Below are 22863 nucleotides of genomic sequence, written 5' to 3' on the forward strand. Positions count from 1 at the left end.
CTACTGCAGGTCCGCTTTCTGCCCAAAGGGTGCTTGCAGACTGAGCAATTCTAGCGGGTTCCGTGGCAAAATGCGCCCAGAATCTGCTTGAAACTCCGCCCGTATAAAATGAACATTTCATTTTTCGATCGCGTCGAATGGGCTTTCCGCTCATTCGTTCACGTGGTCGCGGATCCGCATTCCATCCAAAGAAGTGGCATGTCTTTGGGCGGATTCCACTGGAGGAATCCTATAGAAGTTAAAGTTAATAGGGTTTGAATTCTGCTCAAATTCAGCTCCTATTCTACCAGAGCAGAATAGAAGAGGAATTTCAAGCAGAAAACTTTCCTCTTCAATTCCTCACCTATTGCTCATTGTGCAAGAGACGCTTTTTATAGCCACTCATCACTTTGACCAAGAGAGAGGGGAATCCTGAACGGGATCTTTTTAAGAGACAATTTAACTGCTTCTTGACTTCCGAGCTGCTATAAGTTGGTCGTATTTGCGAAGTATCAACTTTTGCCTTCTCTACATAAACCTTTGGTGGAGGAGGAGGAGGAGGTTTTGAAGTGATAAATAATGTCTGCGTAAGTCATCTTAGATAACAGAAATCAAGCCCTGTTCAATTTGGCAGGAGAATAGAGGCCGAAGATCAAAGATGCGCAAAAAGAGAAAATCTTATATCAAAAAATACCACCTGCTCAGTTAATTTCCATGGTAAATGGGGTCTTATTAGAAATGTCAAGACTTTCCTTTCTTAGAACTTTTCATTTGCCCACAGGAGACACTTGAAAATAAATTGGCGTCTTTTACGCAAGATAAAACGCGGTTCTGTTTCACCGGCTGGCTGATATCGGATATTCAAATGTGGCATCTTGTAAATGGGATTTAATAAGTTAAAATCTTCCTCTGTAATTAAGGTCGCTTTAATTTCTTCCATAACTAATTTTAAAGGTTTTTTTTTTTGTTTTGTTCTGGAATGTGGAATACAACTGGTTAATCGTGTGATCATTACTAATCAAAGTGACTCCCTCGTGTATACACCCTGGAAACTTGAGAAAATTGGATTTGTCATCTACTTTTATTTAATGAAGCCGCTATTAGGAAGAATAATCAAATTTTAAGAATAAATTAAGCCATTGATCTAATAACTTTTTGGAACCTGTGGAAAAGAAAAATGGGGGCTGTCATATTCTAACATATTTAAAGAGTCCCCCCCCCCCCATCTTTTGAAATTTTGATGTGTCATATTTGTCCATTAGATTAGTTCTCAACTTTTGTACCACCACCTTTGACATCCACGTGGAGATCCACTGGAAAGTAGGCTTGGCTAACCTATTTCTGTAACTTCTGTGGGCACAAAGATGTGAAGCCATCTGTAGCAGTCAGTTGTATAATACCCACATCCAGGTATATCAACATTTTTGACATATTGTGTGAATATACCATGAATGTCTGTGGTAGGAATCCCCCGGTTTTAACCTTACTGCAATTGACAGGTCCCATTTAAAGGGAAGCAGTCATGTCCCTCACCATGTGTAACCCTTCCCACTATTTTATAGTTGCTATTTCGGGCATTGATCTTTGCTTTCTTTTGCCTTTCTACAGTACTTACCACTCAGGCTTGATTGGCATCCTGACTGTTGGACATTGCATTAAAGGGGTTGTCCAGGAAAAAGTCATACTTAGCCATGCTGCCAGGGTTAAACTAGCCATGTTGTCAGTAATGTACACTCACCTGTTTAACTGCCGTAGCAGGTTCCAAGGCAATCCGCTCTGCACTCCAATGACACACTAGAAATGGCCGATCAGTATAGAGTTTATGCTGACCGTCCATTTCTTATGGGAACGGGACATCAGATGTTATGAAAATGCAGAGTGGGTGGTCCCTGCAACATGGCTCCGTATGAATTTTTCCCAGATAGCCCTTTTAACTTTCCAGGTTCCAGTTGTCGAACAATCTTGAGTGGCTGGTAGTTGGGCAGAAGCACTGTGACTAAATGCCAATGCGGCTATGCCCCCATGCCTATTTACAAGACACTGGGATTAAAGTTCATAATTTTGAAAATGCTATCTTGCAGCAGACTACCAGTTATAAGGGAGGATTTACACACAAAGAGGGATGTGACCATTTCCCCTTTAAGGGTACGGGCACACTGCGGAATTTCCGTGGAGACTTTATGCGGATTCCACCGGGTATGTAAATTGTTTGGGCGGACGGCGGAATATATCATTGAGTCTATGGAACGGAGGTGGAGGCCGCCCGGCAGAATCTGCTTAAAGCCTCGGCAGAAATTCCATAGTGTGCACATACCCTAAGGGACAATTGAAAGATTTTCCCCACCATGAAAGCTTTTTCTCAAATAAAAACTTCACTGTTGATCAATTGAGTACCATGGATCCAACTGCTGGAATTCTCTGATATTAGCCACATATTTTCCATAAGGTCTTGAAATGTAGTATTAACTATTCGACACCTATTCGGTCTCCTGTTTTCCATCCAAGCCCATAGGAAATGACTAAGGATGATGGCCATTACAACTGATGATTGGCTCAGCAAATATTTCCTATATGTTGCGATAAGGAATAGTGGTGAGGACAACCACAGCCATATTAGCAGCAGATGAGGACAGGGTTTTTAATTTTTTTTTTTTTTTTTAGTTTTTTCCATAACTCCCTCAGCAGTTGCAAATGTAACGTGTTTTTCTCCTAAATATTTAACTGTCCCTTAAATGACAAAATATTCATCCAGTCGTGAAACTAAGCAGTAGAATTACGTTCTATACGGCTTGTATCATTTTTATATTGTATTATACATTTACTGCAGCCTTTGATGTATTGTTTGTCACCATTGCTCGGCTCGTGTTTTATAAGGAATATCGTTTTATTGTATAGCGTTGGGAAGCTGTGTAGTCACCATATTATGATTAGTCAAAATGGGAGTCTGATTTATTTTCTTTTATATGTTGTAGTGCAGCTTAATGACAAGTAGCGGGGCTACGAGTGTATTTTTTTTATTATTATATTTTTTTTTACATCTTATGCAGTAGACAAAAGAAAGTTACATGGCACAAACAATGCGAAGGAAACGTCTTCCTGTAGACTCTGTAGTTTGCAAATTCAGCTGCATCAGTAAAGGAAGTGATTATTTATGGTGTATAACCACATTCAATATGAAAGCTACTGTTCGCATGACTCATTAGTGTCAACCAGCGGTGCAATTCTCATCACATGAGCCTGAGAAAGTGTTGACTTTTATACCACATCAGTTTCCAGTCCTACCCTACCAGATCCCCACCAGTCACCATCACTGACAACTCCTTTCTTATCTCTCGCCAGTTCACTTGATCCCCATCCCATCCAGTCCACAAAAGGATCCCCATCCTTAGGATGACAATAACGTGTCCCCCTTGTACCCCACAATGTAGCCTACTCCACAATAATACAAGCCAGAGGCCCCTAATAACAATGCCCTAAAAGTTTAACTTAAAGGGCTTATCCAGCAAAAATCTTTTTCTTTCAAATCAACTGGTGTCAGAAAGTTATATAGATTCATAATTTACTTCTATTAAAAAATCTCAAGTCTTCCCATATTTATTAGTTACTGTATGTCCTGCAGGAAATGTTGTTTTATTTTCAGGCTGACACAGTGCTCTCTGCTGACACCTCTGGCCGAGACAGGAACTCTGTCTCAGTTTTCTATAAATCCCCATAGAAAAGCTCTCCTGCTCTGGACAGTTCCTGTCTCGGCCAGAGATGTCAGCAGAGAGCACTGTGTCAGACTAAATATAAAACAACATTTCCTGCAGGACATACAGCAGCTAATAAGTATAAAAAAAACTTTTTTATAGAAGTAAATTACAAATCTATACAACTTTCTGACACCAGTTAATTTGAAAGAAAAAGCTTATCGCTGGACAACCCCTTTAACGTTCCTTACATAACTATCAAAAAGTCTTTAAAAGTTCTGTTCCGTTCTGGAAACGTGAAATATAGTAATCATCACCGGAGAACATACATGGGCTGAACAGAATATTAGGAACACCCCTTTATTTACTTATTCAAATCGCACACTCCCAAACACACTGATAATGGGCCCTTTTTTGTGGTCACTTAGCTGTTAATAAACTTTTATTACTTGTGATGTTATAATTAACTATTTATTTATTTTTATTAACTGATGTCAGCAAGTTATACAGAAGGATAAATAAATACGTAACTTCTATTTTAAATACTCAAGTCTTCCAGTACTTATCAGCTGCTATATGTCCTGCAGGAAGTGATGTATTCTTTCCAGTCTGACACAGTGCTCTCTGCTGCCACCTCTGTCCGTGTCAGGAACTGTCCAAAGCAGGAAATATTTTCTATGGGGATTTACTACTGCTCCGGACAGTTCCTTACATGGACAGAGGTGACAGAAGAGAGCACTGTGTCAGACTGGAAAGAATACACCACCTCCCGCAGGACATACAGCAGCAGATAAGCCATGGAAGACTTAAGATTTAAAAAGTAATTTATAAATCTGTATAACTTTCTGACACCAGTTAGTTAAAAAAAAATAATCCAGAGTACCCCTTTAAGTGAATGTGGGTGCTCACTTAGTAGGGGTGCATGTGACTTGAGTTATTAAATTGATGTGCTTCGAGGTCTACAGTTTCCTTGATCACATCTACAGTAAAACATCTGCAGACAGAAGTAGCTATGGTCAAAAGTCACAGCTTAGCATGAGGGACAATAGAGCACTTCACTGAATTATAACCAAAACCACAAAATTGCAGAAACCCTTTAAATTACTTAAAGAAGCAGTTCACAAAAAATATTATTGGCCCCCCTGGTAGGCGCTGGCACGTATACTCAACGCAGCTGATCGGTGTCCGCGGTGAGGCTTCGTTAGGGTGCCAGCGCCTATCGGGGGGGGGGGCAATAATAATTTTTTGTAAACTGCTTCTTTAAGAGCCCTGAGATCGGTTTGTTTTCGGCCTCAGTTTGAGAAGGTTCTCCTCTGTCCCTCATGGTAAACCTTTGACTTTCAACCACAAGAGCTTTTTACCAGGTGTGAGAATGATCTCATGAGTCTGAAAATGGTTTTTGACAAGAATTATGTCACTTCTCAAAAAACGAAATCTCAGAGTTTCAGACCAGCGGAGAGAAAAACTTTATAAGTTGTTTGGGTCAACACTGTAAAAGTGATGTATTTTAGGACCTTCCACTGCAAATACCTGAAGCTCCATCCAATGCTTTCATATTTCAGTCTATTGTAAACATCTTGGCAAGCTTTGCCCGTTGCATTTCAGGACTTTTGAGGTTCCAGCTCATGTCCCTGGAAGGCAGCTGCCTAACGGATGGGACATAGTCCCTATGACGGCTGTTTGTGGAGTATATGCCAGCATGTTTTAGCATATATAGATGTATCTATTACCTTTGCTTTTGGCTCATATATATTTTTAAGCTATGTGTATCTATATGTGGCCACTCAGTGGTTGTCATGTGCATTAAAGCGACTCTGTACCCACAATCTGATCCCCCCCAAACTGCTTGCACCGTCAGATAGCTGCTTTTAATCCAAGATCTGTCCCGGGGTCCGTTCACCAGGTGATGCAGTTATTGTCCTAAAAAACAACTTTTAAACTGGCAGCCCTGTGTCAAATTGGCGTGGCCTAGAGTGTCCGTGCATTAGTCTTGCACCGCCTCTCCGTCTCTCCTCCCCACCCTCTTTACCATTAGGAATGCTCCAGGCAGGTTTACTCTTGTTCATCACCTGTATGAACACGGCACATGTGCTGAATTGTAAAAGAGGATGTACCATAAGGTACATCCTCTTTAAACTGAACCATGGATCGAACAGCGCCGTCACTGGGGAAGCTAGTGCCACGTTCGGTGTACGGCGCCATTATATGCACGGGTCCGGGGCCAGTGTGAAGCACTGGAGGCGGGCCGGTCCGCCTCCAGTGGGAGGAAATTCCTTTCCCTCTACGACGTGGCTCCATTGATTCTAATGGAGCCGCGTCATACAGGGGTGGGGGCAGGGGCGTAACTAGAAATGGCTGGGCCCCATAGCAAACTTTTGATTGGGGCCCCCCCCCCCCGCCCCACCCCCTCTCGATCGACCACTATGCCATCAACACACTCAGCTGTACACAGGTTCTGTACACCATATAAATTACAGTACAGTTACATCAGGTGACTTACAGGAGACGTCTTCTCTGATCGGAGTTCTTCCCTTTTCATTTTCTTTTCCATCTGCCCTGGGCCGTTATGAGAACTTCTCTGGGCCACGAATCCACAGAATCTGCCAGACAGACATATTAGGCTCCACACTCTGTCACCATCCTCATCTCTACCAACTGCACATCTGTATTGGCCCCTTTACACCCACATTTAGCGGGTAGGCTGACTCTATGTGATCCCATTTTAGTATATGGCCCTCCTCTCTGTCACCCCTCCTTATAGATAGCTTCCTTATGTTGCCCCCCCCCGCTGTCCCCCTTATAGATGCCCCCCCATGTTGTCCCCTTATAGATGGTCCCCTATGTTGCCCCCCCTATAGATGGCCCCCTCTTCCCTTATATTGTCCCCTTATAGATGGCCCCCTTTCCCCCAATGTTGTACGTTTATATCCCCCTCTCCCCCTATGTTCTCCCCTTATAGATGGCCTGCTCTCCCCCTATGGTGTCCCCCCTTATAGATGGCCCTCTCTACCCCCTCCCTTATAGATGCCCCCCTCTCCCCCCCCTTCCTTATAGATGTCCCCCTCCCCCCCTTCCTTATAGATGCCCCCTTCTCCCCCCCCTTCCTTATAGATGCCCCCTTCTCCCCCCCCTTCCTTATAGATGCCCCCTTCCTTATAGATGCCCCCTTCCCCCCCCTTCCTTATAGATGCCCCCTTCTCCCCCCCCTCCTTATAGATGCCCCCCTATAGATGCCCTCTTCTCCCCCCTATAGATGCCCCCTTCTCCCCCCCCCTTCCTTATAGATGCCCCCCTATAGATGCCCCCTTCTCCCCCCCCCTTCCTTATAGATGCCCCCTTCTCCCCACCCCCCCACCGAGGAAAGCAAGTTTAAAAAAAAGAAAGAAAACTCACCTAACAACACGCTCCCCCGTCGAGCCTTTTTCTTGTCACCCACCGTCTGATGCGCGGCTGCCGTCTGATGCCGCGTCCTAGCCCCGGCAGCGCGCGTATCATAGAGTTCTGTGTGGGCCTGTGGCCGCGACTTCCGGCACACGTCTCTGTGCCGGAAGTCGCGGCCGCAGCACAAGCCCACCACAGAACTCTATGATACGCGCGCTGCCGGGGCTAGGACGCGGCATCAGACGGCAGCCGCGCATCAGACAGGGGGTGACAGGAGCGCTGTGGACCGGTCCCGTGCTCCTCCTGGCCCAGTGACTCCTTTTCCCTATGGTTGGTGAAAGGAGTCTCCGGGTCGGGAGGAGCACGAGACCGGCCCCCGGCTACAGCACCCGGGAGGCATGCTCAGCCGCCGGGTGCTGCAGGATATGTCAGCTCCAGGGGCCCGCGTCACGGGCCCCCTGATGCGGCGGGGCCCCGTAGCAGCCGCTACGGCTGCTACGGCGGTAGTTCCGCCAGTGGGTGGGGGATTCCACCCCGGACCCGTGCATAGAACAGCGCTGTACACGGAAAGCGGGCCGCAGTTCGAAAAACAGACCGTGGCACCGGCTTCCCTGTGACAGCGCTGTTCGATCTGTAGGTCAGTTTAAAGAGGAGGTACCTGATGGTACATCCTCTTTAAGGCACCTGTACAGTGTTCAGGCAAGTAAGGAATAGGAGAAATCCTGCCTGGGGCACTCCTAATGATGAAGAGGGCGGGGAGGAGGGATGGTGAAGGCGGTGCAGTCCTAGGGTATAGACACTCTAGGCCACGCCAATTTGAAACAGGGCTGCAAGTTAAAAAGTTCTTTTTTAGGACAATAACTGCATCACCTGGTCAACGGACCCCAGATCTTGGATTAAAAACAGCTATCTGACGATACAAGAGGTTTGGGAAGGGCAGATTGTGGGTACAGAGTCGCTTTAAAGGAAATCAATGAGCGCTATTGTGCTGATATGGTTCCCTACTGCACAGCATAGCTACAGTTTGCAGCTCCCCGAAACTACCAGCTGCATTTACAGTGGGGAAAAGTAGTTTTATTCCGCCATGCGAGGACAGGAGAGAGACGGCGACTAGTCAAGGAGCCACCCATGATTGATTGACAGGTAGAGTGACCAGTTGTTGTCCTGTATGCCTGTCAATCATCCCTGCATCTGACAAGCTATTCACGGGTGGCTACTCATTCAGATGACTAGTTGCCATCCCTCTCCCATTCTTGCTTGGCATAATAAGACTTTTTTCCCTACTGTAAATCTACCACCGCAGACGTGGCTACTAGCTGTCGGAAAGCTGCAAAGAAGAGCTATGCTGTGCAGCAGGGAATCATATCAGCACAGTTGTGCTGATTGGTTCTCTTTAACGCATGCCAGTGGGGAGGGGTCTGACCGCTACCCCTAACTCACAATCTCCAGAATGGGGCTCCAACTATGACCCCATTTCTTCTCTATAGAAGCCTCCAAAGGTGGATGAGCCATCTTGGCACTCGCTTACAGTGCATGGTTAGAAATACAACCCATAAGCAATATACAATATTGTTATCAAACTGGTAGAAGTAAACTTTTAAGTGACAGCTTATTTTTTTGAATTTTTTCCTTTCCTTGAGTTTTCACGATAATTAAACTTTTCCGTTTGTGAAAAGTGAAGCTTTTTCAACCAAATTCCCTCGGCGTTGCGGCGTCCCTTTAATTAGCAGCGCCGCGCATAATCATGCATTTTAAAACATTGTTTACGAGATGCCGCCTCGCTGACATTTAGAGGGAGATTTTTCATATTTAACAACAAAACTGACATTCTCCCCGCTTGATAAATAGGTGTAATTAATTTTTGTAAATACCTACGGAAACTTTTAGAGAGTGTGTCGTGAACTTCAAAGCCGGCTCTGGATAGAATATAAATGCTAATTGAGTACTAATAATTATTAATAGAGCCGGGAACCGCATTACGATAAAGTATGGGGTCAGCTAATATTAAAAAATCTTTCTCATGAAACTCCTTACTGGGGGAAGGAAGAAAGTTCCTGGCTCTCTTTTCCGTTCTTTTTGTGTATAGCCGTTAATAGGCTGTAAGTGTCTCTATGACTTGACTCTCCAGCTTATGGCTCGGTTACGGAAAGGTTCCTTAATTTATACGTTTCCCAAATGGGCTTCTATTTACATAATATGTCCGCTTGAGAAATGATTGTGATAATCTCTCCAGGAAAGAATCCTACAAGTCTGCAATTTATAATGCACTTTTCTATCTAAGCGATAAATGCCGGACAGACAAAGATGGCAGCTGCGGCCATATGGCCAGCCATCAAGCATTCCTTTCATGATCGGATGTGGGGACGTCTTGTAACTCCTCACTATCTGACGAAGCACACGAGACGTTTCATTGCTGTTTTCAGATGGTGAAGAAGAATCTCAACGTTGTTCCAGTTAAAGCGTTAAAGGGAATTTGTCATCGGAAAAACATCGGAATGTTTGAGACAAATTGTTATCTTCGAGGGAATGGATTTGTTTTTAGGGATTAGAAACCGTTCCTATTTTCTGAATATAAATTTCTTTTATCTCATTAATACGTTATTATGTAGATTTTTTTTTTTTTTGTAGCATTTAAAGATGTGCTTTACAGCAAGCCCTAAGGACACAGGCAACAATGGACAGAAGTAGTGTTGAGCGAACTTCCGTTTTTGGTCCGGGTTCGGCAACTTCTCCCTGCGTCTGGAGTAGTTGGTTGCAATACTAGGACTGCCAGGAAAACATGGATACAGCCTATGGTCTATGGATGTTTTCGAAGACTGTCCAGGGCAGCATCCAACTTTTCCAGAAGTGGGGAATCAAACACCTAGGGGGACATTTATTAAAATCTGCGCTACTGGCGTACACGAGGGAGCAGATTTGCCCCTTCTCCCTGGCGTACGCCAACTGTATCCCCCACTCCCCCAATGGCCGGGCAAGGGGGCATGGCAAGGCGGGGAGGAGGCATGGCCGCCTCCTGCACCTGATTTACCTGCTCGCAGGTTTAAATCATTACAGAAATCTACACCTGCTTAGAGCAGGTCAGGCCGGATTCACCTTTTTGTTAATGGAGTGGGGCCTAATTTAAGACTTTTGTACAAGTACACTGGTAATAAGTGCCCCCCCTAGTGCCGAAACCCGGACAGAAACTGGAAGTTTACTCAACACTAGATAGAAACTGTTCCACTGCCATGAGTAGGAAAGGTTACTACATACTCTGTGACATGGTGAGATTGGAGGGGAGGAGGTGGACGAGGGAAAAGACGTCCACTCACCTCCCCGGTTCCAGCGGCGGGTCCTACATCGCGGCGTCCCGGTGCCCGGTTCCCGGCCGCTTCCGGGTGTCTGACGCAGGCCTGAAACGTGACGTCGGGACCCGCCGCTGGAACCGGGGAGGTGAGTGGACGTCTTTTCCCTCTGCCACCTCCTCCCCGGTCCCAGCAAAAAAGTTCCCCCACGCTGGAGTACCCCTTTAAGGCCTAGTGGAGATATGGTAAGAGATATAGTGGAGAGATTTCAGGATATAGATGGTAAAATGGAAAATTAGAAAAAAAAACACACACACCATGGGGGAGATTTATCAAACATGGTGTAAAGTGAAACTGGCTCAGTCGCCCCTAGCAACCAATCAGATTCCACCTTTCATTCCTCACAGACTCTTTGGAAAATGAAAGGTGGAATCTGATTGGTTTCTAGGGGCAACTGAGCCAGTTTCACTTTACACCATGTTTGATAAATCTCCCCCCATATTTCTTACGTGTGTTTAAAAGAGTACTCCAGCAAAAATGTTTTTCTTTTTAAATCAGCTTCATTCAGAAAGTTACAGACTTGTCATTTACTTCTATTTAAAAAAACAATCTCCAATCTTCCAGTACTTATCAGCTACTGTATGTCCTGCAGGAAGTGGTGTATTCTTTCCAGTCTGACACAGTGCTCTCTGCTGCTACCTCTGTCCAGGCCAGGAACTGTCCAGTGCAGGAGCAAATCACCATAGAAAACCTCTCTTGCTCTCCAGACTAGAAAGGATACACCACTTTTTGCAGGACATACCGCAGCTGTTAAGTACTGGAATTTTTTTAAATTTTTTTTTAAATGGAAGTGAAGTACAAATCTCTGTCACTTTCCTTGCAATGATGTGATGACACATTCAGATAGAACAACAAAGGGGATTGCAGTTATACTCAATAAAAGCAGGAAGGAGATAACTCTGGGTCCAACATTGATAGTAGGTGATATATACCCCCGCCCCCCTCCTCCTTACATAGTGACCTTGGATATGGTCATAAAGCATGCCCACATTTATTTTTCCTATGTGGAAGCCACACATAAAGGCAGTAGTCTTACACAGATGTCATTATTGTTTCAATAATGTACAAAAAAATAAAATAATTCTGCCACTGTGCTGTGTAATCTGCACTAAACGTTAGGAGATTTGTCATTTTATCCACTTTTTGGTTTGGAAATAGAAAATAAAAGCGACGTCCCGGCAGAGATGAATCATCAGATAAACAGTGATTCCGTAGATTCCAGTGTAAGCTCATGGATTATATCAATGCAGTGTCTTCTGTTTCCAGAATATTATATCACAGGACAAGAGAGAGAGAAGAATTACCATATGAATAAAGCCGCGTGCTAAGAAGACATAACTAATTAGTTTTGCTATTGTTGAATATGTATAGTAGATTCCCTTTACCTCTAGGCCTCATGCACATGGCCTTATTGCAGTTCTGTATAACCTTCATATAGAGCAGGGGTGGGGAACCTTTTCCCTGTCGAGGGCCAGTCAGTCATTAATAAAATAATTTGAGGGCCACATACTGTGCGCGGCAGTTAGCAGCTGGTGTTAGCAGCACCCAGGGCAAGGCAAAGTATTGTTCCCCTAATGCCCCTGCTATTGTAGTTAACCCTCTTTGATGCATCTAGTACCTGATGTGAATCCTTAGTGATGCCCGGTAGCCAGAGATAACCCCCAGTGATGCCCCTGGTAGTCCTAATAAACCCCCAGTGATGTCCCTGGTAGCTGATGTTAACCCCCAGTGATGTCCCTGGTAGCTGATGTTAACCCCCAGTGATGCCCCTGGTACTATAGCTCTAGTTAACCTCCCCAGTCATTCCCCTGGAGGCTCTAGTTACCTCCCTCCCCCCAGTCATGCCCCTGGTGGCTCTACTTAACTAGTTAACAACCCCCCCCACAGTTATGCCCCTGGTGGCTCTAGTTAGCCCCCCCCCCAGTCATGCCCCTGGTGGCTCTAGTTAACAACCCGCCGCCCAGTCAGGCCCTTGGTGGCTCTAGGTAACCCCTAGTGTCTTTCTTAAATAAAAAGAAAAAAAAAAACATCCCACTCACCTTTCCTCCGCTCCCACGCTGCCCAGGTCCTCTTCTCTCCCCTGTAGCCTGTGCCCGTCTTCTCCTTCAGGCGACACGTGATGAAATGACGTCATCACATGGGGCCCGCAGGAGAAGTAAGATGTGCGTCACTCTGGTGGGGAAGGGGACGGCACTCACAGCATCCTCCTGTATCTGGCAGCCGTCACAGACACAGGAAGATGCTGTGTATGCCGGCTCCTTTCCCACCAGAGCGGCGTACGTCACAGGAGAGCCATGGGTTCCCCACCCCTGATATAGAGCCTTGTATAGAGCTGTAATACTGCATAGAGCTCTGTGAGGTCCTACTGCATCTCTATATGTTTGCGATTTCGTTATGAAGCAACTACCGTATAAAAAAAGTAAATAATTTTTCTGGATATTGTAAGATACAGGTTCCCAAATATTTTCTATAGGCTCAAAGTGCACATCTCTGCTAGAATCTTTATTAGTGTTGAGTGGACCTGTGAAACTGTTTGAGTTCGGCAACGTTCACCAAACCTAATCGCTCTTCATCTGATTCCCTGCAGCTGCAGAAACTGGATGCCACCCTAGGGCTGTCAGGAAAACATTGATACAGATTATGGTATATCCATGTTTTCCAGGACTACCCATGGTGGCCTCCAACTTCAGCAGCTGCGGGTAATCAAACGTTGAGCGTTGGGTTTGGAAAATGTTGTTGAATATTTAATAGTTTACCTGTTTACTCTTTCTATGCTTGATTTACTATCCTTTGTACTATCTCCTATTTTTTCTCTGTAATTTTTGCTAGGAGTAGCATGGTGGCCTGTTGCTTAGCGCCATTACCTGGTCTATCTATATGGATTTTATGTGGGTACTTTGGTGTCTACTAGAGATGAGCGAACCGGGTTCGGGTTCGAGTCGATCCAAACCCGAGCGTTCGGCGTTTGATTAGCTGGGGCTGCTGAACTTGGATAAAGCTCTAAGGTTGTCTGGAAAACATGGATACAGCCAATAACTATATCAATGTTTTTCACATAGCCTTAGGGCTTTATCCAACTTCAGCAGCCACCGCTAATCAAATGCCGAAAGTTCGGGTTCGGATTGACTCGAGCATGCTCGAGGTTCGCTCATCTCTAGTGTCTACCATACGAAAATGTATTATGAGATTAACCCCACTATGTGTATACCCAAGGGTAGATTCACATGCTTTTTTGCAAATACAATCCATATACTGTATACATTGGCATCTGGTCAAAATGTGATACCTGCACAGGCCCCGTTGACATTAATGACTCTCAGAAGTCAACTAGTCAAGTCGTTTTTCAAATATGCATGTCAGTATTGGTAGTTGCTGTATATGTGTATGTTTGAGTACAGCCCTATTGAGTCCAATAGCGTCGATGTAGTGAGCTGTGGCTAAGGTAGTCTTCCAAGGGTAATCTTTCAAGTAGATACGAGTTTAGTTAGATCCAGAAGCACGTATATACTTGGAAAATTGCTTCTACATAGCCACTAGCTGTCGCTGAATATAGCCACTGATTCAACTAGGCCTGTACCTGTATGTCCATGTCTTCTCTCTATTGTGAACTGATGGAAGCCATGTATAGGTATTGTATAACTCTGGTTTGGTTCAGGCTTTAAACCGATCAATTTTCCCGATACCAATTGGGAGTCTTCATCAGTGTCCTATGATATCAATCAAATTAAAGGAATGAGATGGATGGAGGCGGTGTGATGAAGCATCTTGCCATATGGGCTGGGGGACTGTAGTCATTTTAGCTTCTTCAGCTCTATAGTACTTTTCATTCCTTATAATAGTATACCACAGAAAACTTTCCTACTCGGCTAATGGATTATCAAAGCATGATTCAGCCTTTTGAACTTACTACCAATACATCTTTTACTTTTAAAGCTCATTAGCTATTCAATTATTATTTGCAACCGGTCTTAAAAATGATATTTCCCATTTCTAAAGTAGCAGGGACTGTATGTTTGAACTTTGGTGCCAAAAGAAGAAAGTCAACCCTATGGAAATATCTGGAGTCTAGTTATGTGTAACTAGTGTCGTCTAGTTATTACCCAAGTCATGATTCTAGACAAACTCTAGATAAAACACAAGCATTGTACCGTTCTTGGATGTTATTGAGCACATTGAGTAAACATCCACAGTGCAGGGCAAAAGGCGATTCAGAAAATAAGATTAGAAGTGGGTTTCCCAAATGCTGGTATAAATTGTGCAACACAATTTTTAGTTAGGGCATGTTCAGACTATGGAATCCACACGGAGAGCATCCTGCGGATTCCGCCACTCACCCTTGCACTCTCTAACTTGACTCTCTGCTGTGCCATAGACTCCATTCTAAACTCAGGTGGATTCCACCATCTGCCAAAAGAATAGACTTGTCAATTCTTGGGGAGGATGGCGGAATCTTCCCGAGCCTAGAATGGCAAGTGGGAGTGTGCAGGGGTGAATAGCGGAATCCGTGGAATGTTCTCTGCACAGTTTCCTCAGTGTGAATGCACCCTCAAAGTGATGTCCAGTAGCTGCAGTGTAGCTGTAGTGTTGAATGAACTTCATGAAAGTGTCGTTCAGCATCTTCTCGGAAACATTCGGCATTTAACTCCGTCCGGAGAAGTTGTATGCTGCCCAAGTCCTAGAAAACCTCCAATACATTGCATCCACCTACTGTAGACTCAGAGAGTTGAATGGGGATCGTTCTGGTTCATAGAAGTTTCCGAATAAATACGCATTTGTGAAGTATGCTAAACACTACTGCACATTGTATCCGATATTGCAGAGACCCTGTGCAGCTATTGGACATTGTGTGCGGGCGTCTTATGCAACGGCTTTAAGATGGAAGAGAGGGAATCCCAGAGCAGTTGAAGAGTAGTCTTCCATCTTTGCTCTTGTTCACTTCATCAAAAGCCTAATCTCGTATTGTGGGAACCTTTTCTTTTATTTGACTTGAGTCTTTCTTGTCATATAAAAAAAACCTAATTGTAATATCTATTTTTTTTTTTCATAGATATGGTCCGGAAAAAGAATCCCCCTCTGAGAAACGTTGCAAGCGAAGGTGAAGCACAGATTCTCGAGTGTGCTGCATCAGAAAGAGAAGATATTTTAAGGAGCACAGAATTTTCCACTGATCCGATGCAAGAAAATAGTGAACATTCTAACTCCGTGGAACAAACCAGTGACGATCAATGTTTCCATGATCAAGAACCTTCTTCCAGCTTTAAAAAGGACTCGGAAAGTGCGGGACTGGGCGAGAGAGTTGTACTTAACTACAGCCACCTCAAGGGCAGAAATGTCAACTATGATGAGGTGACGGATAAGAATATGTTGGCATTGTCCACTGCAGATACTAGGGTCATTTGCGAGACCCTAAAATCACCTATAAAGTCTGAGGTTGATGAAACGCAAGAACTGGTTTCTGCCTCCTCTGGGGACACTTTAGAGACTAGAGATGAAAATGATTTGTCGCCAAGGGCTGCTGACCTCACAATTCAAAGTGTTAAAGTAGACTATCAAAACTCTAGTCCAGCCTCGGTGGCCTCTGAAAACCTTCAAGTGCCTTTAGATGGGAGTTCAGGGCTGAACAAAACCCACACTGTTGTGTTTGTCAATGACAATTCTGAATCTGCACCTTTATCCCCAGAACTTCAGGATTTCAAATGCAACATTTGTGGTTATGGGTACTATGGGAATGATCCCACAGATCTGATCAAACATTTTCGCAAATACCATCTTGGCCTACACAACCGTACAAGGCAAGATGTTGAACTTGACACCAAAATCTTGGCACTTCACAACATGGTACAGTTCAGCCAATCCAAAGATTTCCACAAGGTGAATCGTTCTGTGCTTTCAGGTGTCTTACAAGACATGAACTCTCAAAGGCCTGTTTTGTTAAATGGAACCTACGATGTGCAGGTTAGTGTCTCATTCAAGAAGACCTCTACCTACTTGTTACTTTTCTATCAACTTGCTTTTGTTTGCTTAGCTTTATTGATGTGCTTTACGTTTGATGATCGTGTTTTCTTTGTTCTGTTATCTTGGCCAGGAGAACGTAAGAAGACTTCTTGTTTTACTGCAGCGGTCAGGTTAAAATGTGTGCTTTTGGTGATAGCTAGTAAAGACTTGCTCAGATGGTCACGTTCTTTTGGTACCCAATGCAGCATCTTTAGAAAATCCGAACCCGGTTTGCTCATCTCTAGACCCCAACACCTATACCACTATCAGCAGCTTTAAATATGGATGCAGTGTTGCTTCTCCTTTTCTTGCCAAACTCAGTGGCATTATGAGCAATCTTTTGAATTATCTGTTGTCCTAGCCCTGATTGCTTCCTAATGTAGCCATTAAGACTCATGCAGACCTATTGAAGACCTATTGAATTAAACTTATAGATGTGTCCTTCCTTACCTTTCCTCCTGACATAAGTGACACAAGATGATTTAGTTAAAATAAAAAAAAAATCACAATTTTATGATACTCTACCGAGAGTTGTTTATTAGTGTTGAGCAAGTATGCTTAGTCGAACATAGGGTTCAGTACAATACCACGAATATTTAAACAGTTTTAGAAGCAGCCATACTTACCTGTCGATGCTCCTCCTGCTCCACCTAACCACCGGTCCCCCACTCAGCGACGACTTGCTCAACCAATAACTGCCACTAAGTGGGGGACCGGAGCTGGTCCCGGAGGGCATCGGGAAGAGCGTGGACAGGTAAGTATAATTAGTGCTACCCATAATTTTTTTTGGGTTAAATTTTTGTATATTTTTCCCCTTTAAGGGATGTTTAAACAATCTATACAAACATTTAAAATATACAAAAAACATCCCTTCAAGGGACGAAATATGCAAAGGGGGTGGCATCTGGTTAAATGCTTGAATCTCCCATTGATTTCAATGGGGCTCATCACTCAAGTTGAGTATATATATATATATATATATATATATATATATATATATATATATATATATATATATATCTTACTCAAGCATTTTAACTATACACTCTACACTGAGCCCAGTGAATGTTAACTGAGCAGGGAGGTTAACAGTGTATTTATCACCTCTCCTTTGACAGGAGTCCCTGCTCCTCCACTAGCTCTTTTAAATCCGATTTGGAATCCAAATCAGATAAACCCGAAAAGAATTTGGGAAAAAATGTTATTTTCTCTAATGGTGAATGCTTAACTAAATTTATGGAAAGGTAAGAATGGACACATCTGTAAATCTCTTAAGGGTTCTGTGATGATCTAAGTTCCCTCCAATAAAATTTCTTTGGGTTCTCATGCCACAAGAATACTTTGGATGCTAACATTCTCCTCAGAACATCCTCCTCAGAGGACCTAAAAAAATAATAAAAATGATATACATATTGCCTAGTTACTACAGTTTACTAATAGGTGTTTAGAGTTTTCACATCTTTCTAATTGTAGGCAGGCCTCTAGTGCTTGGTGTAAGCTATTGGCACAGTACACCAGTTTTCCCCAGTATATGGTATATTTTGTTTAGCCGGATATTGGACTATGGGGTAGGAAATGTCAAACATTGCACAAAAAAACAGCAGAGCAGTTGCACCAAGCAACCAATCAGATTTCAGCTTTAATTTTTCAGAGGCCATTGCAAAAACAAAACTTGTAATCTCATTGGTTGTTCTGGGCAATTAATCCACTGTTCCTCTGTACACGGTTTGATAGATCTCCATATCTCTAGAATTTACTTTGATGCTTTTTATGCTTTTTTATGTTTTTTTTTATTTAATGTTATTAAAATCTAGAAATGCAATGAAACGTTCATTGGGAAAGTGCTTACAGAATGTGACCCCTGGTTTAAATAGCACATGACACTTACTATGTATTCGCCGTCTTTACAGAAGTAATTCTATTGTCAATCCTACAGCATAAAATTGTTAAGCAGTAGGAAAGTCCGGTATAGCAGGCTATTTTAGATAGCGGCCCCCTGCTGCTGCGCCAGCTGGAATATACACCAGGCTGAAATACTTGTCTGGTAGCAGGGAGATGATTGACTGGGTCAGCCTTCTACATGTGACTGCTGCTTTCAGTAAATCACAAGCAGATAGTGTGTGGTTGGGACAGGGTCGATGCTGGGATACTATGAGTTCCATAGATTTAATTGGGATTGTGGTTACAGAACAGTTACTGCCTGTTTGAGTGTATATTATAGATTTAATAGAGCTAAACATATCTTAGGTCTCCTATGTAAGTGGATGTCAGTGCAAAAGCATTTTTATATATATGCAAAGGAAAGAGGGAAATATGGAAAAAAACACACTTAACTGTATGTCCCTTGCACCTCCAATTCTGCTGGGTTCGTGCAAATTTGGTGTCACATTCCTCTGGGCATTGTGACGTTGCAGGCACACTCAGCCAATCAGTGGCTGAGGTGGGAAACCGCTGCAGGAGCTGATTGGCTGAGCAGTCCTGTGATGTCACACCACCAAACTGGGAAGCTTGCTGCAGTAGATACTAGAGCTGCATGAGTTTCTCACCATATATATATATATATATATATATATATATATGTATATGACTTTGCTCTGGTGACCCTTTTAATAGTGCTAGATCAGTGTTTCTCAACTTTAGTCCTCAGGTACCCCAACAGGTCATTTAAGGGATTGTCCAGCAAAAATCTTTTTCTTTCAAGTGAACTGGTTTCAGAAAGTTATATAGATTTGTAATTTACGTCTATTAAAAAATCTTAAGTCTTCCCATACTTATCAGCCTCTTTATATCCTGCAGGAAATGTTTTTTTCTTTTCAGTCTTGACACAATGATCTCTGTTGCCACTTCTGTCCATGTCAGGAACTGTCCAGAGCAGGAGAGGTTTTCTATGGGGATTTGCTGCTGCTCTGGACAGTTCCTGACATGGACAGAGGTGGCAGCAGAGAGCACTGTGTCAGACTGAAAAGAAAACATTTCCTGCAGGGCATACAGCGGCTGATAAGTATGGAAAGACTTGAGATTTTTAAATAGAAGCTACATTGTTACAGTAAATTTCTAGAAGGGTTTTATCAGGATTTTATCATGATTTTTTTTTGCATTTTTAAAGGGCAATTTGAGGACTCTTCTTAATATAATGAAGAAAGTAATTTGTGTTTCTGACTTAATTAAAACTTTAGTTTTCATTGATAAACACCTGGAGCTTCTTAATAGAAGATTTGGTAATTTCAGCATGTTTACCCAACATTTCTCTATACAAACCCAGCGCTGCTGCTATAAGAGTTGTTAATAGTTTGTTACGCTTTAGCTTCGGCTGTGACAGCATGTTGATGTATCCAGTGAAGGAGTCGTTATCATTGTTTAAAGGGGTACTTTAAAGTCTGGTCCAAATCTGGGGGAAAAAAACACTGCATAAGCATATAGCATTGCTTACTTGTGTACCCCATTATTATACTGTGCAGTCGCTCAGTACTTCAGTTCCCAGAATGCATTGCTGTTTTCATCTGTTCATCACTCCCACAGCACTCCAGTCTTTCCCCTACCAAGAGCTGCTGCAGAACATTACTCTCCACCCAGCAAGTCTCCAAAAGCTGCAGTATTCACTGTCTTCTCCTCTACCTGTGGCATTGTTCCGCACAAGCCAGCATGCTGTAAACATACCTCAGTCTTCCCTAAGTGGCTTAATAAAGATAGATATCTGCTTTTTGTGCAGAAACGGCTCCATATCTGCCCCCAGGTTGTTAGTGGTATTGCATTTCACCTTTTTTTTTTCCGATGTGGTCCAGCTGAATTATCAGACATAACCCTTGGCAGTTTTTGTTGAACCTGGTATCCTTTTTTCTAATCTTAGACAACCCTCAAAGTTTAAGGGAATGGATGTGTATGCAGTTTTTTGAAAAGGAAATCTATTATTCAAGGACATTGGAGAAAAAACGTGATGACAGGCAGGAAGAAAGTGATGACATGTTCCCAAGAGCATCTTCTATTTACAGCATATGGGATAACTTGCTGATCGGTGGGGTCTGACTCTTGGGACTTCCACTGATCACCATGTGAAATGTCCAGAAGAGAATGAAGGAGCACAGAAGCGCACATGCTCGGCCACCCATCCATTCTTTATCTAAGCCAAGTTTTAGTAATATTCAGAAGTCCCATAGACTGAGAGCAGAGCAGTGGTCGAGGATGCATGAAGCAGCTCCTTTTGCTAGATGGACGTTTGACCTTCGTTCTTGTGATCAGTTGGGCTCCAAGTGGTTGGATGTCACCGATCCGCTAGTTACATCTATATTCTAGATAGTAGGTAATTTTTAATCTTGGGATAACCCCTTAAAGAGAACCTGTCATGCTGCCTTAATCATGATTGATTGTGGCGGTCTACATTGGCTTCTGCCTGCCCCGTACACTCTGATTGATAGATATCCTATCTAAATTACATACAAATCTACCTCCTCCCTCATGGTCCGCTTACATGAAGTGATAATTCGCCCAATCGATTGTTTAACGATTTTGAAGCAACAATTTGGTTTTTACAACGATCAGCGTTTAGATGAATAAATCGTTAGAAAAATCGTTAGAAAAATCATGATTGCAATCATTTTTAAGATCGCTTAGGCCTTTCTCACCCATAGGGTGAATCTTTAGCGAACGACCTACGACGATTTGAGAACATGTTGAAAGATCACAATCAATGATTTCTCGCCGGTTGCTTGATTATTCACTGTGTTTACACGAGACGATTGTCACTCAAATGCGATCGTTATTGCAAAAATTCGAAAGATAATCGCTCCGTGTAAACGCACCATAAGGGCCGTTTTACACGAGACAATTATCGTGCGAAAAATCGCTGTATCGTTCGAATTTAAATGATAATCGTTGTGTGTAATTTCAGGCAACGATCGAAAAATCGTTCATATGTCCTTGATTGTTGATTTAGATCTAAACCTAAAATTAGCGTTAATCGGTCGCTGTATTTCCACATTCGTTCACTCACATTGTTCACAAATCGTTCAGTGTAATTGCACATTGTTCATTGTTTTTCTGGGATTAGAAGGAGTAAACGATCATAGTAACAATCACAGTAACGAGCGTAATAACGATCGTATCTAACGACCATCGTTCTGTGTAATATGGTGAACGATTTCAGGTTATCGTTAGTCGTTAATTGTTAAAAATCGCTCTGTGTAATAAGACCCTTAGTGAATGGAACAGTCTGCATCAGTGTAGGAATAGAAGACATTTGGTCTAAGGTCCTATTACACGGAGAGATTTTTAATGATTAACGGCTAACAATAAACGATTGCAAACGAGATTATTTATTGTTAACCTGAAATCGTTTACCATATTACACAGAACGATGGTCGTCAGTTACGATTGTCACTACGATCGTTTACTCCTTCTGATCCCAGCAAAACCATGAACAATGTGCAATTACACTGAACGATTAGTGAAAAAATCGGGAACTCGAGCGAATGAATGTGGAATTACAGCGAATGATTAGCGATAATTTTAGGTTCAGATCTAAATCAACGACATACGAGCGATTTTTCGATCGTTGCCTTCAATTACAAAGAACGATTCGAACGATATAACGATTTTTCGCACGATAATCGTCCCGTGTAATAGGGCCCTAAGCCCTGTATTGCTAAAGATTTTTTTAGGAAAACCATCCAAATTATTTATGTTACTACGTTCACATTTTTACGCCTATTTAGACGTGTATTCCATGCTAAAATCCATGCAAAATCTGTATCCCATTTACTTTCTAACTGGCGTATTAAATTCAACGCAGAATTTTCCTTCACAAATCGACGTCACGATAAAAAGAAGTGACATGTAACTTCTTGAAGCCGACTGCTCGCCGACACCGCAGCAGGTAGCCGTATGCGGATTAGCCCCAATGAGCATCAGGCTGCCTTGTGAACATATATATCTATATCATTAGTTCTGTTTCCAGCTGGGGTGAAACTGTAACTCCCAGCATGCATTCTGCAGTAATTATTGCATGCTGGGAGTTGTAGTTCCAACACAGTGGCAGAGCACTGCTGTAAAATGTAAATTCATCTGCTTCAGTTCGTGCATTGCCGATTTCCCACTCTCTTTGCTTTTACATGCTATATGATCTATATACAATTATGTGACTAGCCTATGTATTTATTCTTTTTGAAGATGAAGTACATGGCGGCATTCATCTCTGCTTTGCAGCCTTTGATCTGCGGTAACCGAGCCCTTTATAGCAGAATGTTTAGCTGAATGTAAACACATATAAACATGCCTCAAACCTTGTATTGTTCTACTACTGATATTACAAATGTCTGTGGGATTGTACTCCTTTAGAAGTCAATGCTTTTATTTAGTCCTGGATTTTATTTATTTTTTTCAGCTAGTGTAAAAAGTCCCATGTTATCAGAATCTGCTTTTCATTTGAATAATAGAAAAATAATACATAATATAAATATTATTTATAAAAAATAAATAGTAGT

General features: G+C 42.8%; 1 protein-coding gene across 6 annotated transcripts in view; it reads left to right on the top strand.

The window, feature by feature from the left end:
• The window catches only part of TRPS1 (transcriptional repressor GATA binding 1), a 267310-nt gene that overhangs the window by 64040 nt on the left and 180407 nt on the right, over positions 1-22863 (top strand). For all 6 annotated transcript variants that reach the window (XM_069957171.1, XM_069957174.1, XM_069957176.1 and 3 more), the window contains one exon: positions 15441-16348. In XM_069957171.1, coding sequence (XP_069813272.1) covers positions 15443-16348 — 906 coding nt within the window. In that variant the 5' untranslated portion in view covers positions 15441-15442. The remainder of the gene's footprint in view (positions 1-15440; positions 16349-22863) is intronic.

Source organism: Dendropsophus ebraccatus, chromosome 2, assembly GCF_027789765.1.
Source record: "Dendropsophus ebraccatus isolate aDenEbr1 chromosome 2, aDenEbr1.pat, whole genome shotgun sequence".
Taxonomy (NCBI): domain Eukaryota; kingdom Metazoa; phylum Chordata; class Amphibia; order Anura; family Hylidae; genus Dendropsophus; species Dendropsophus ebraccatus.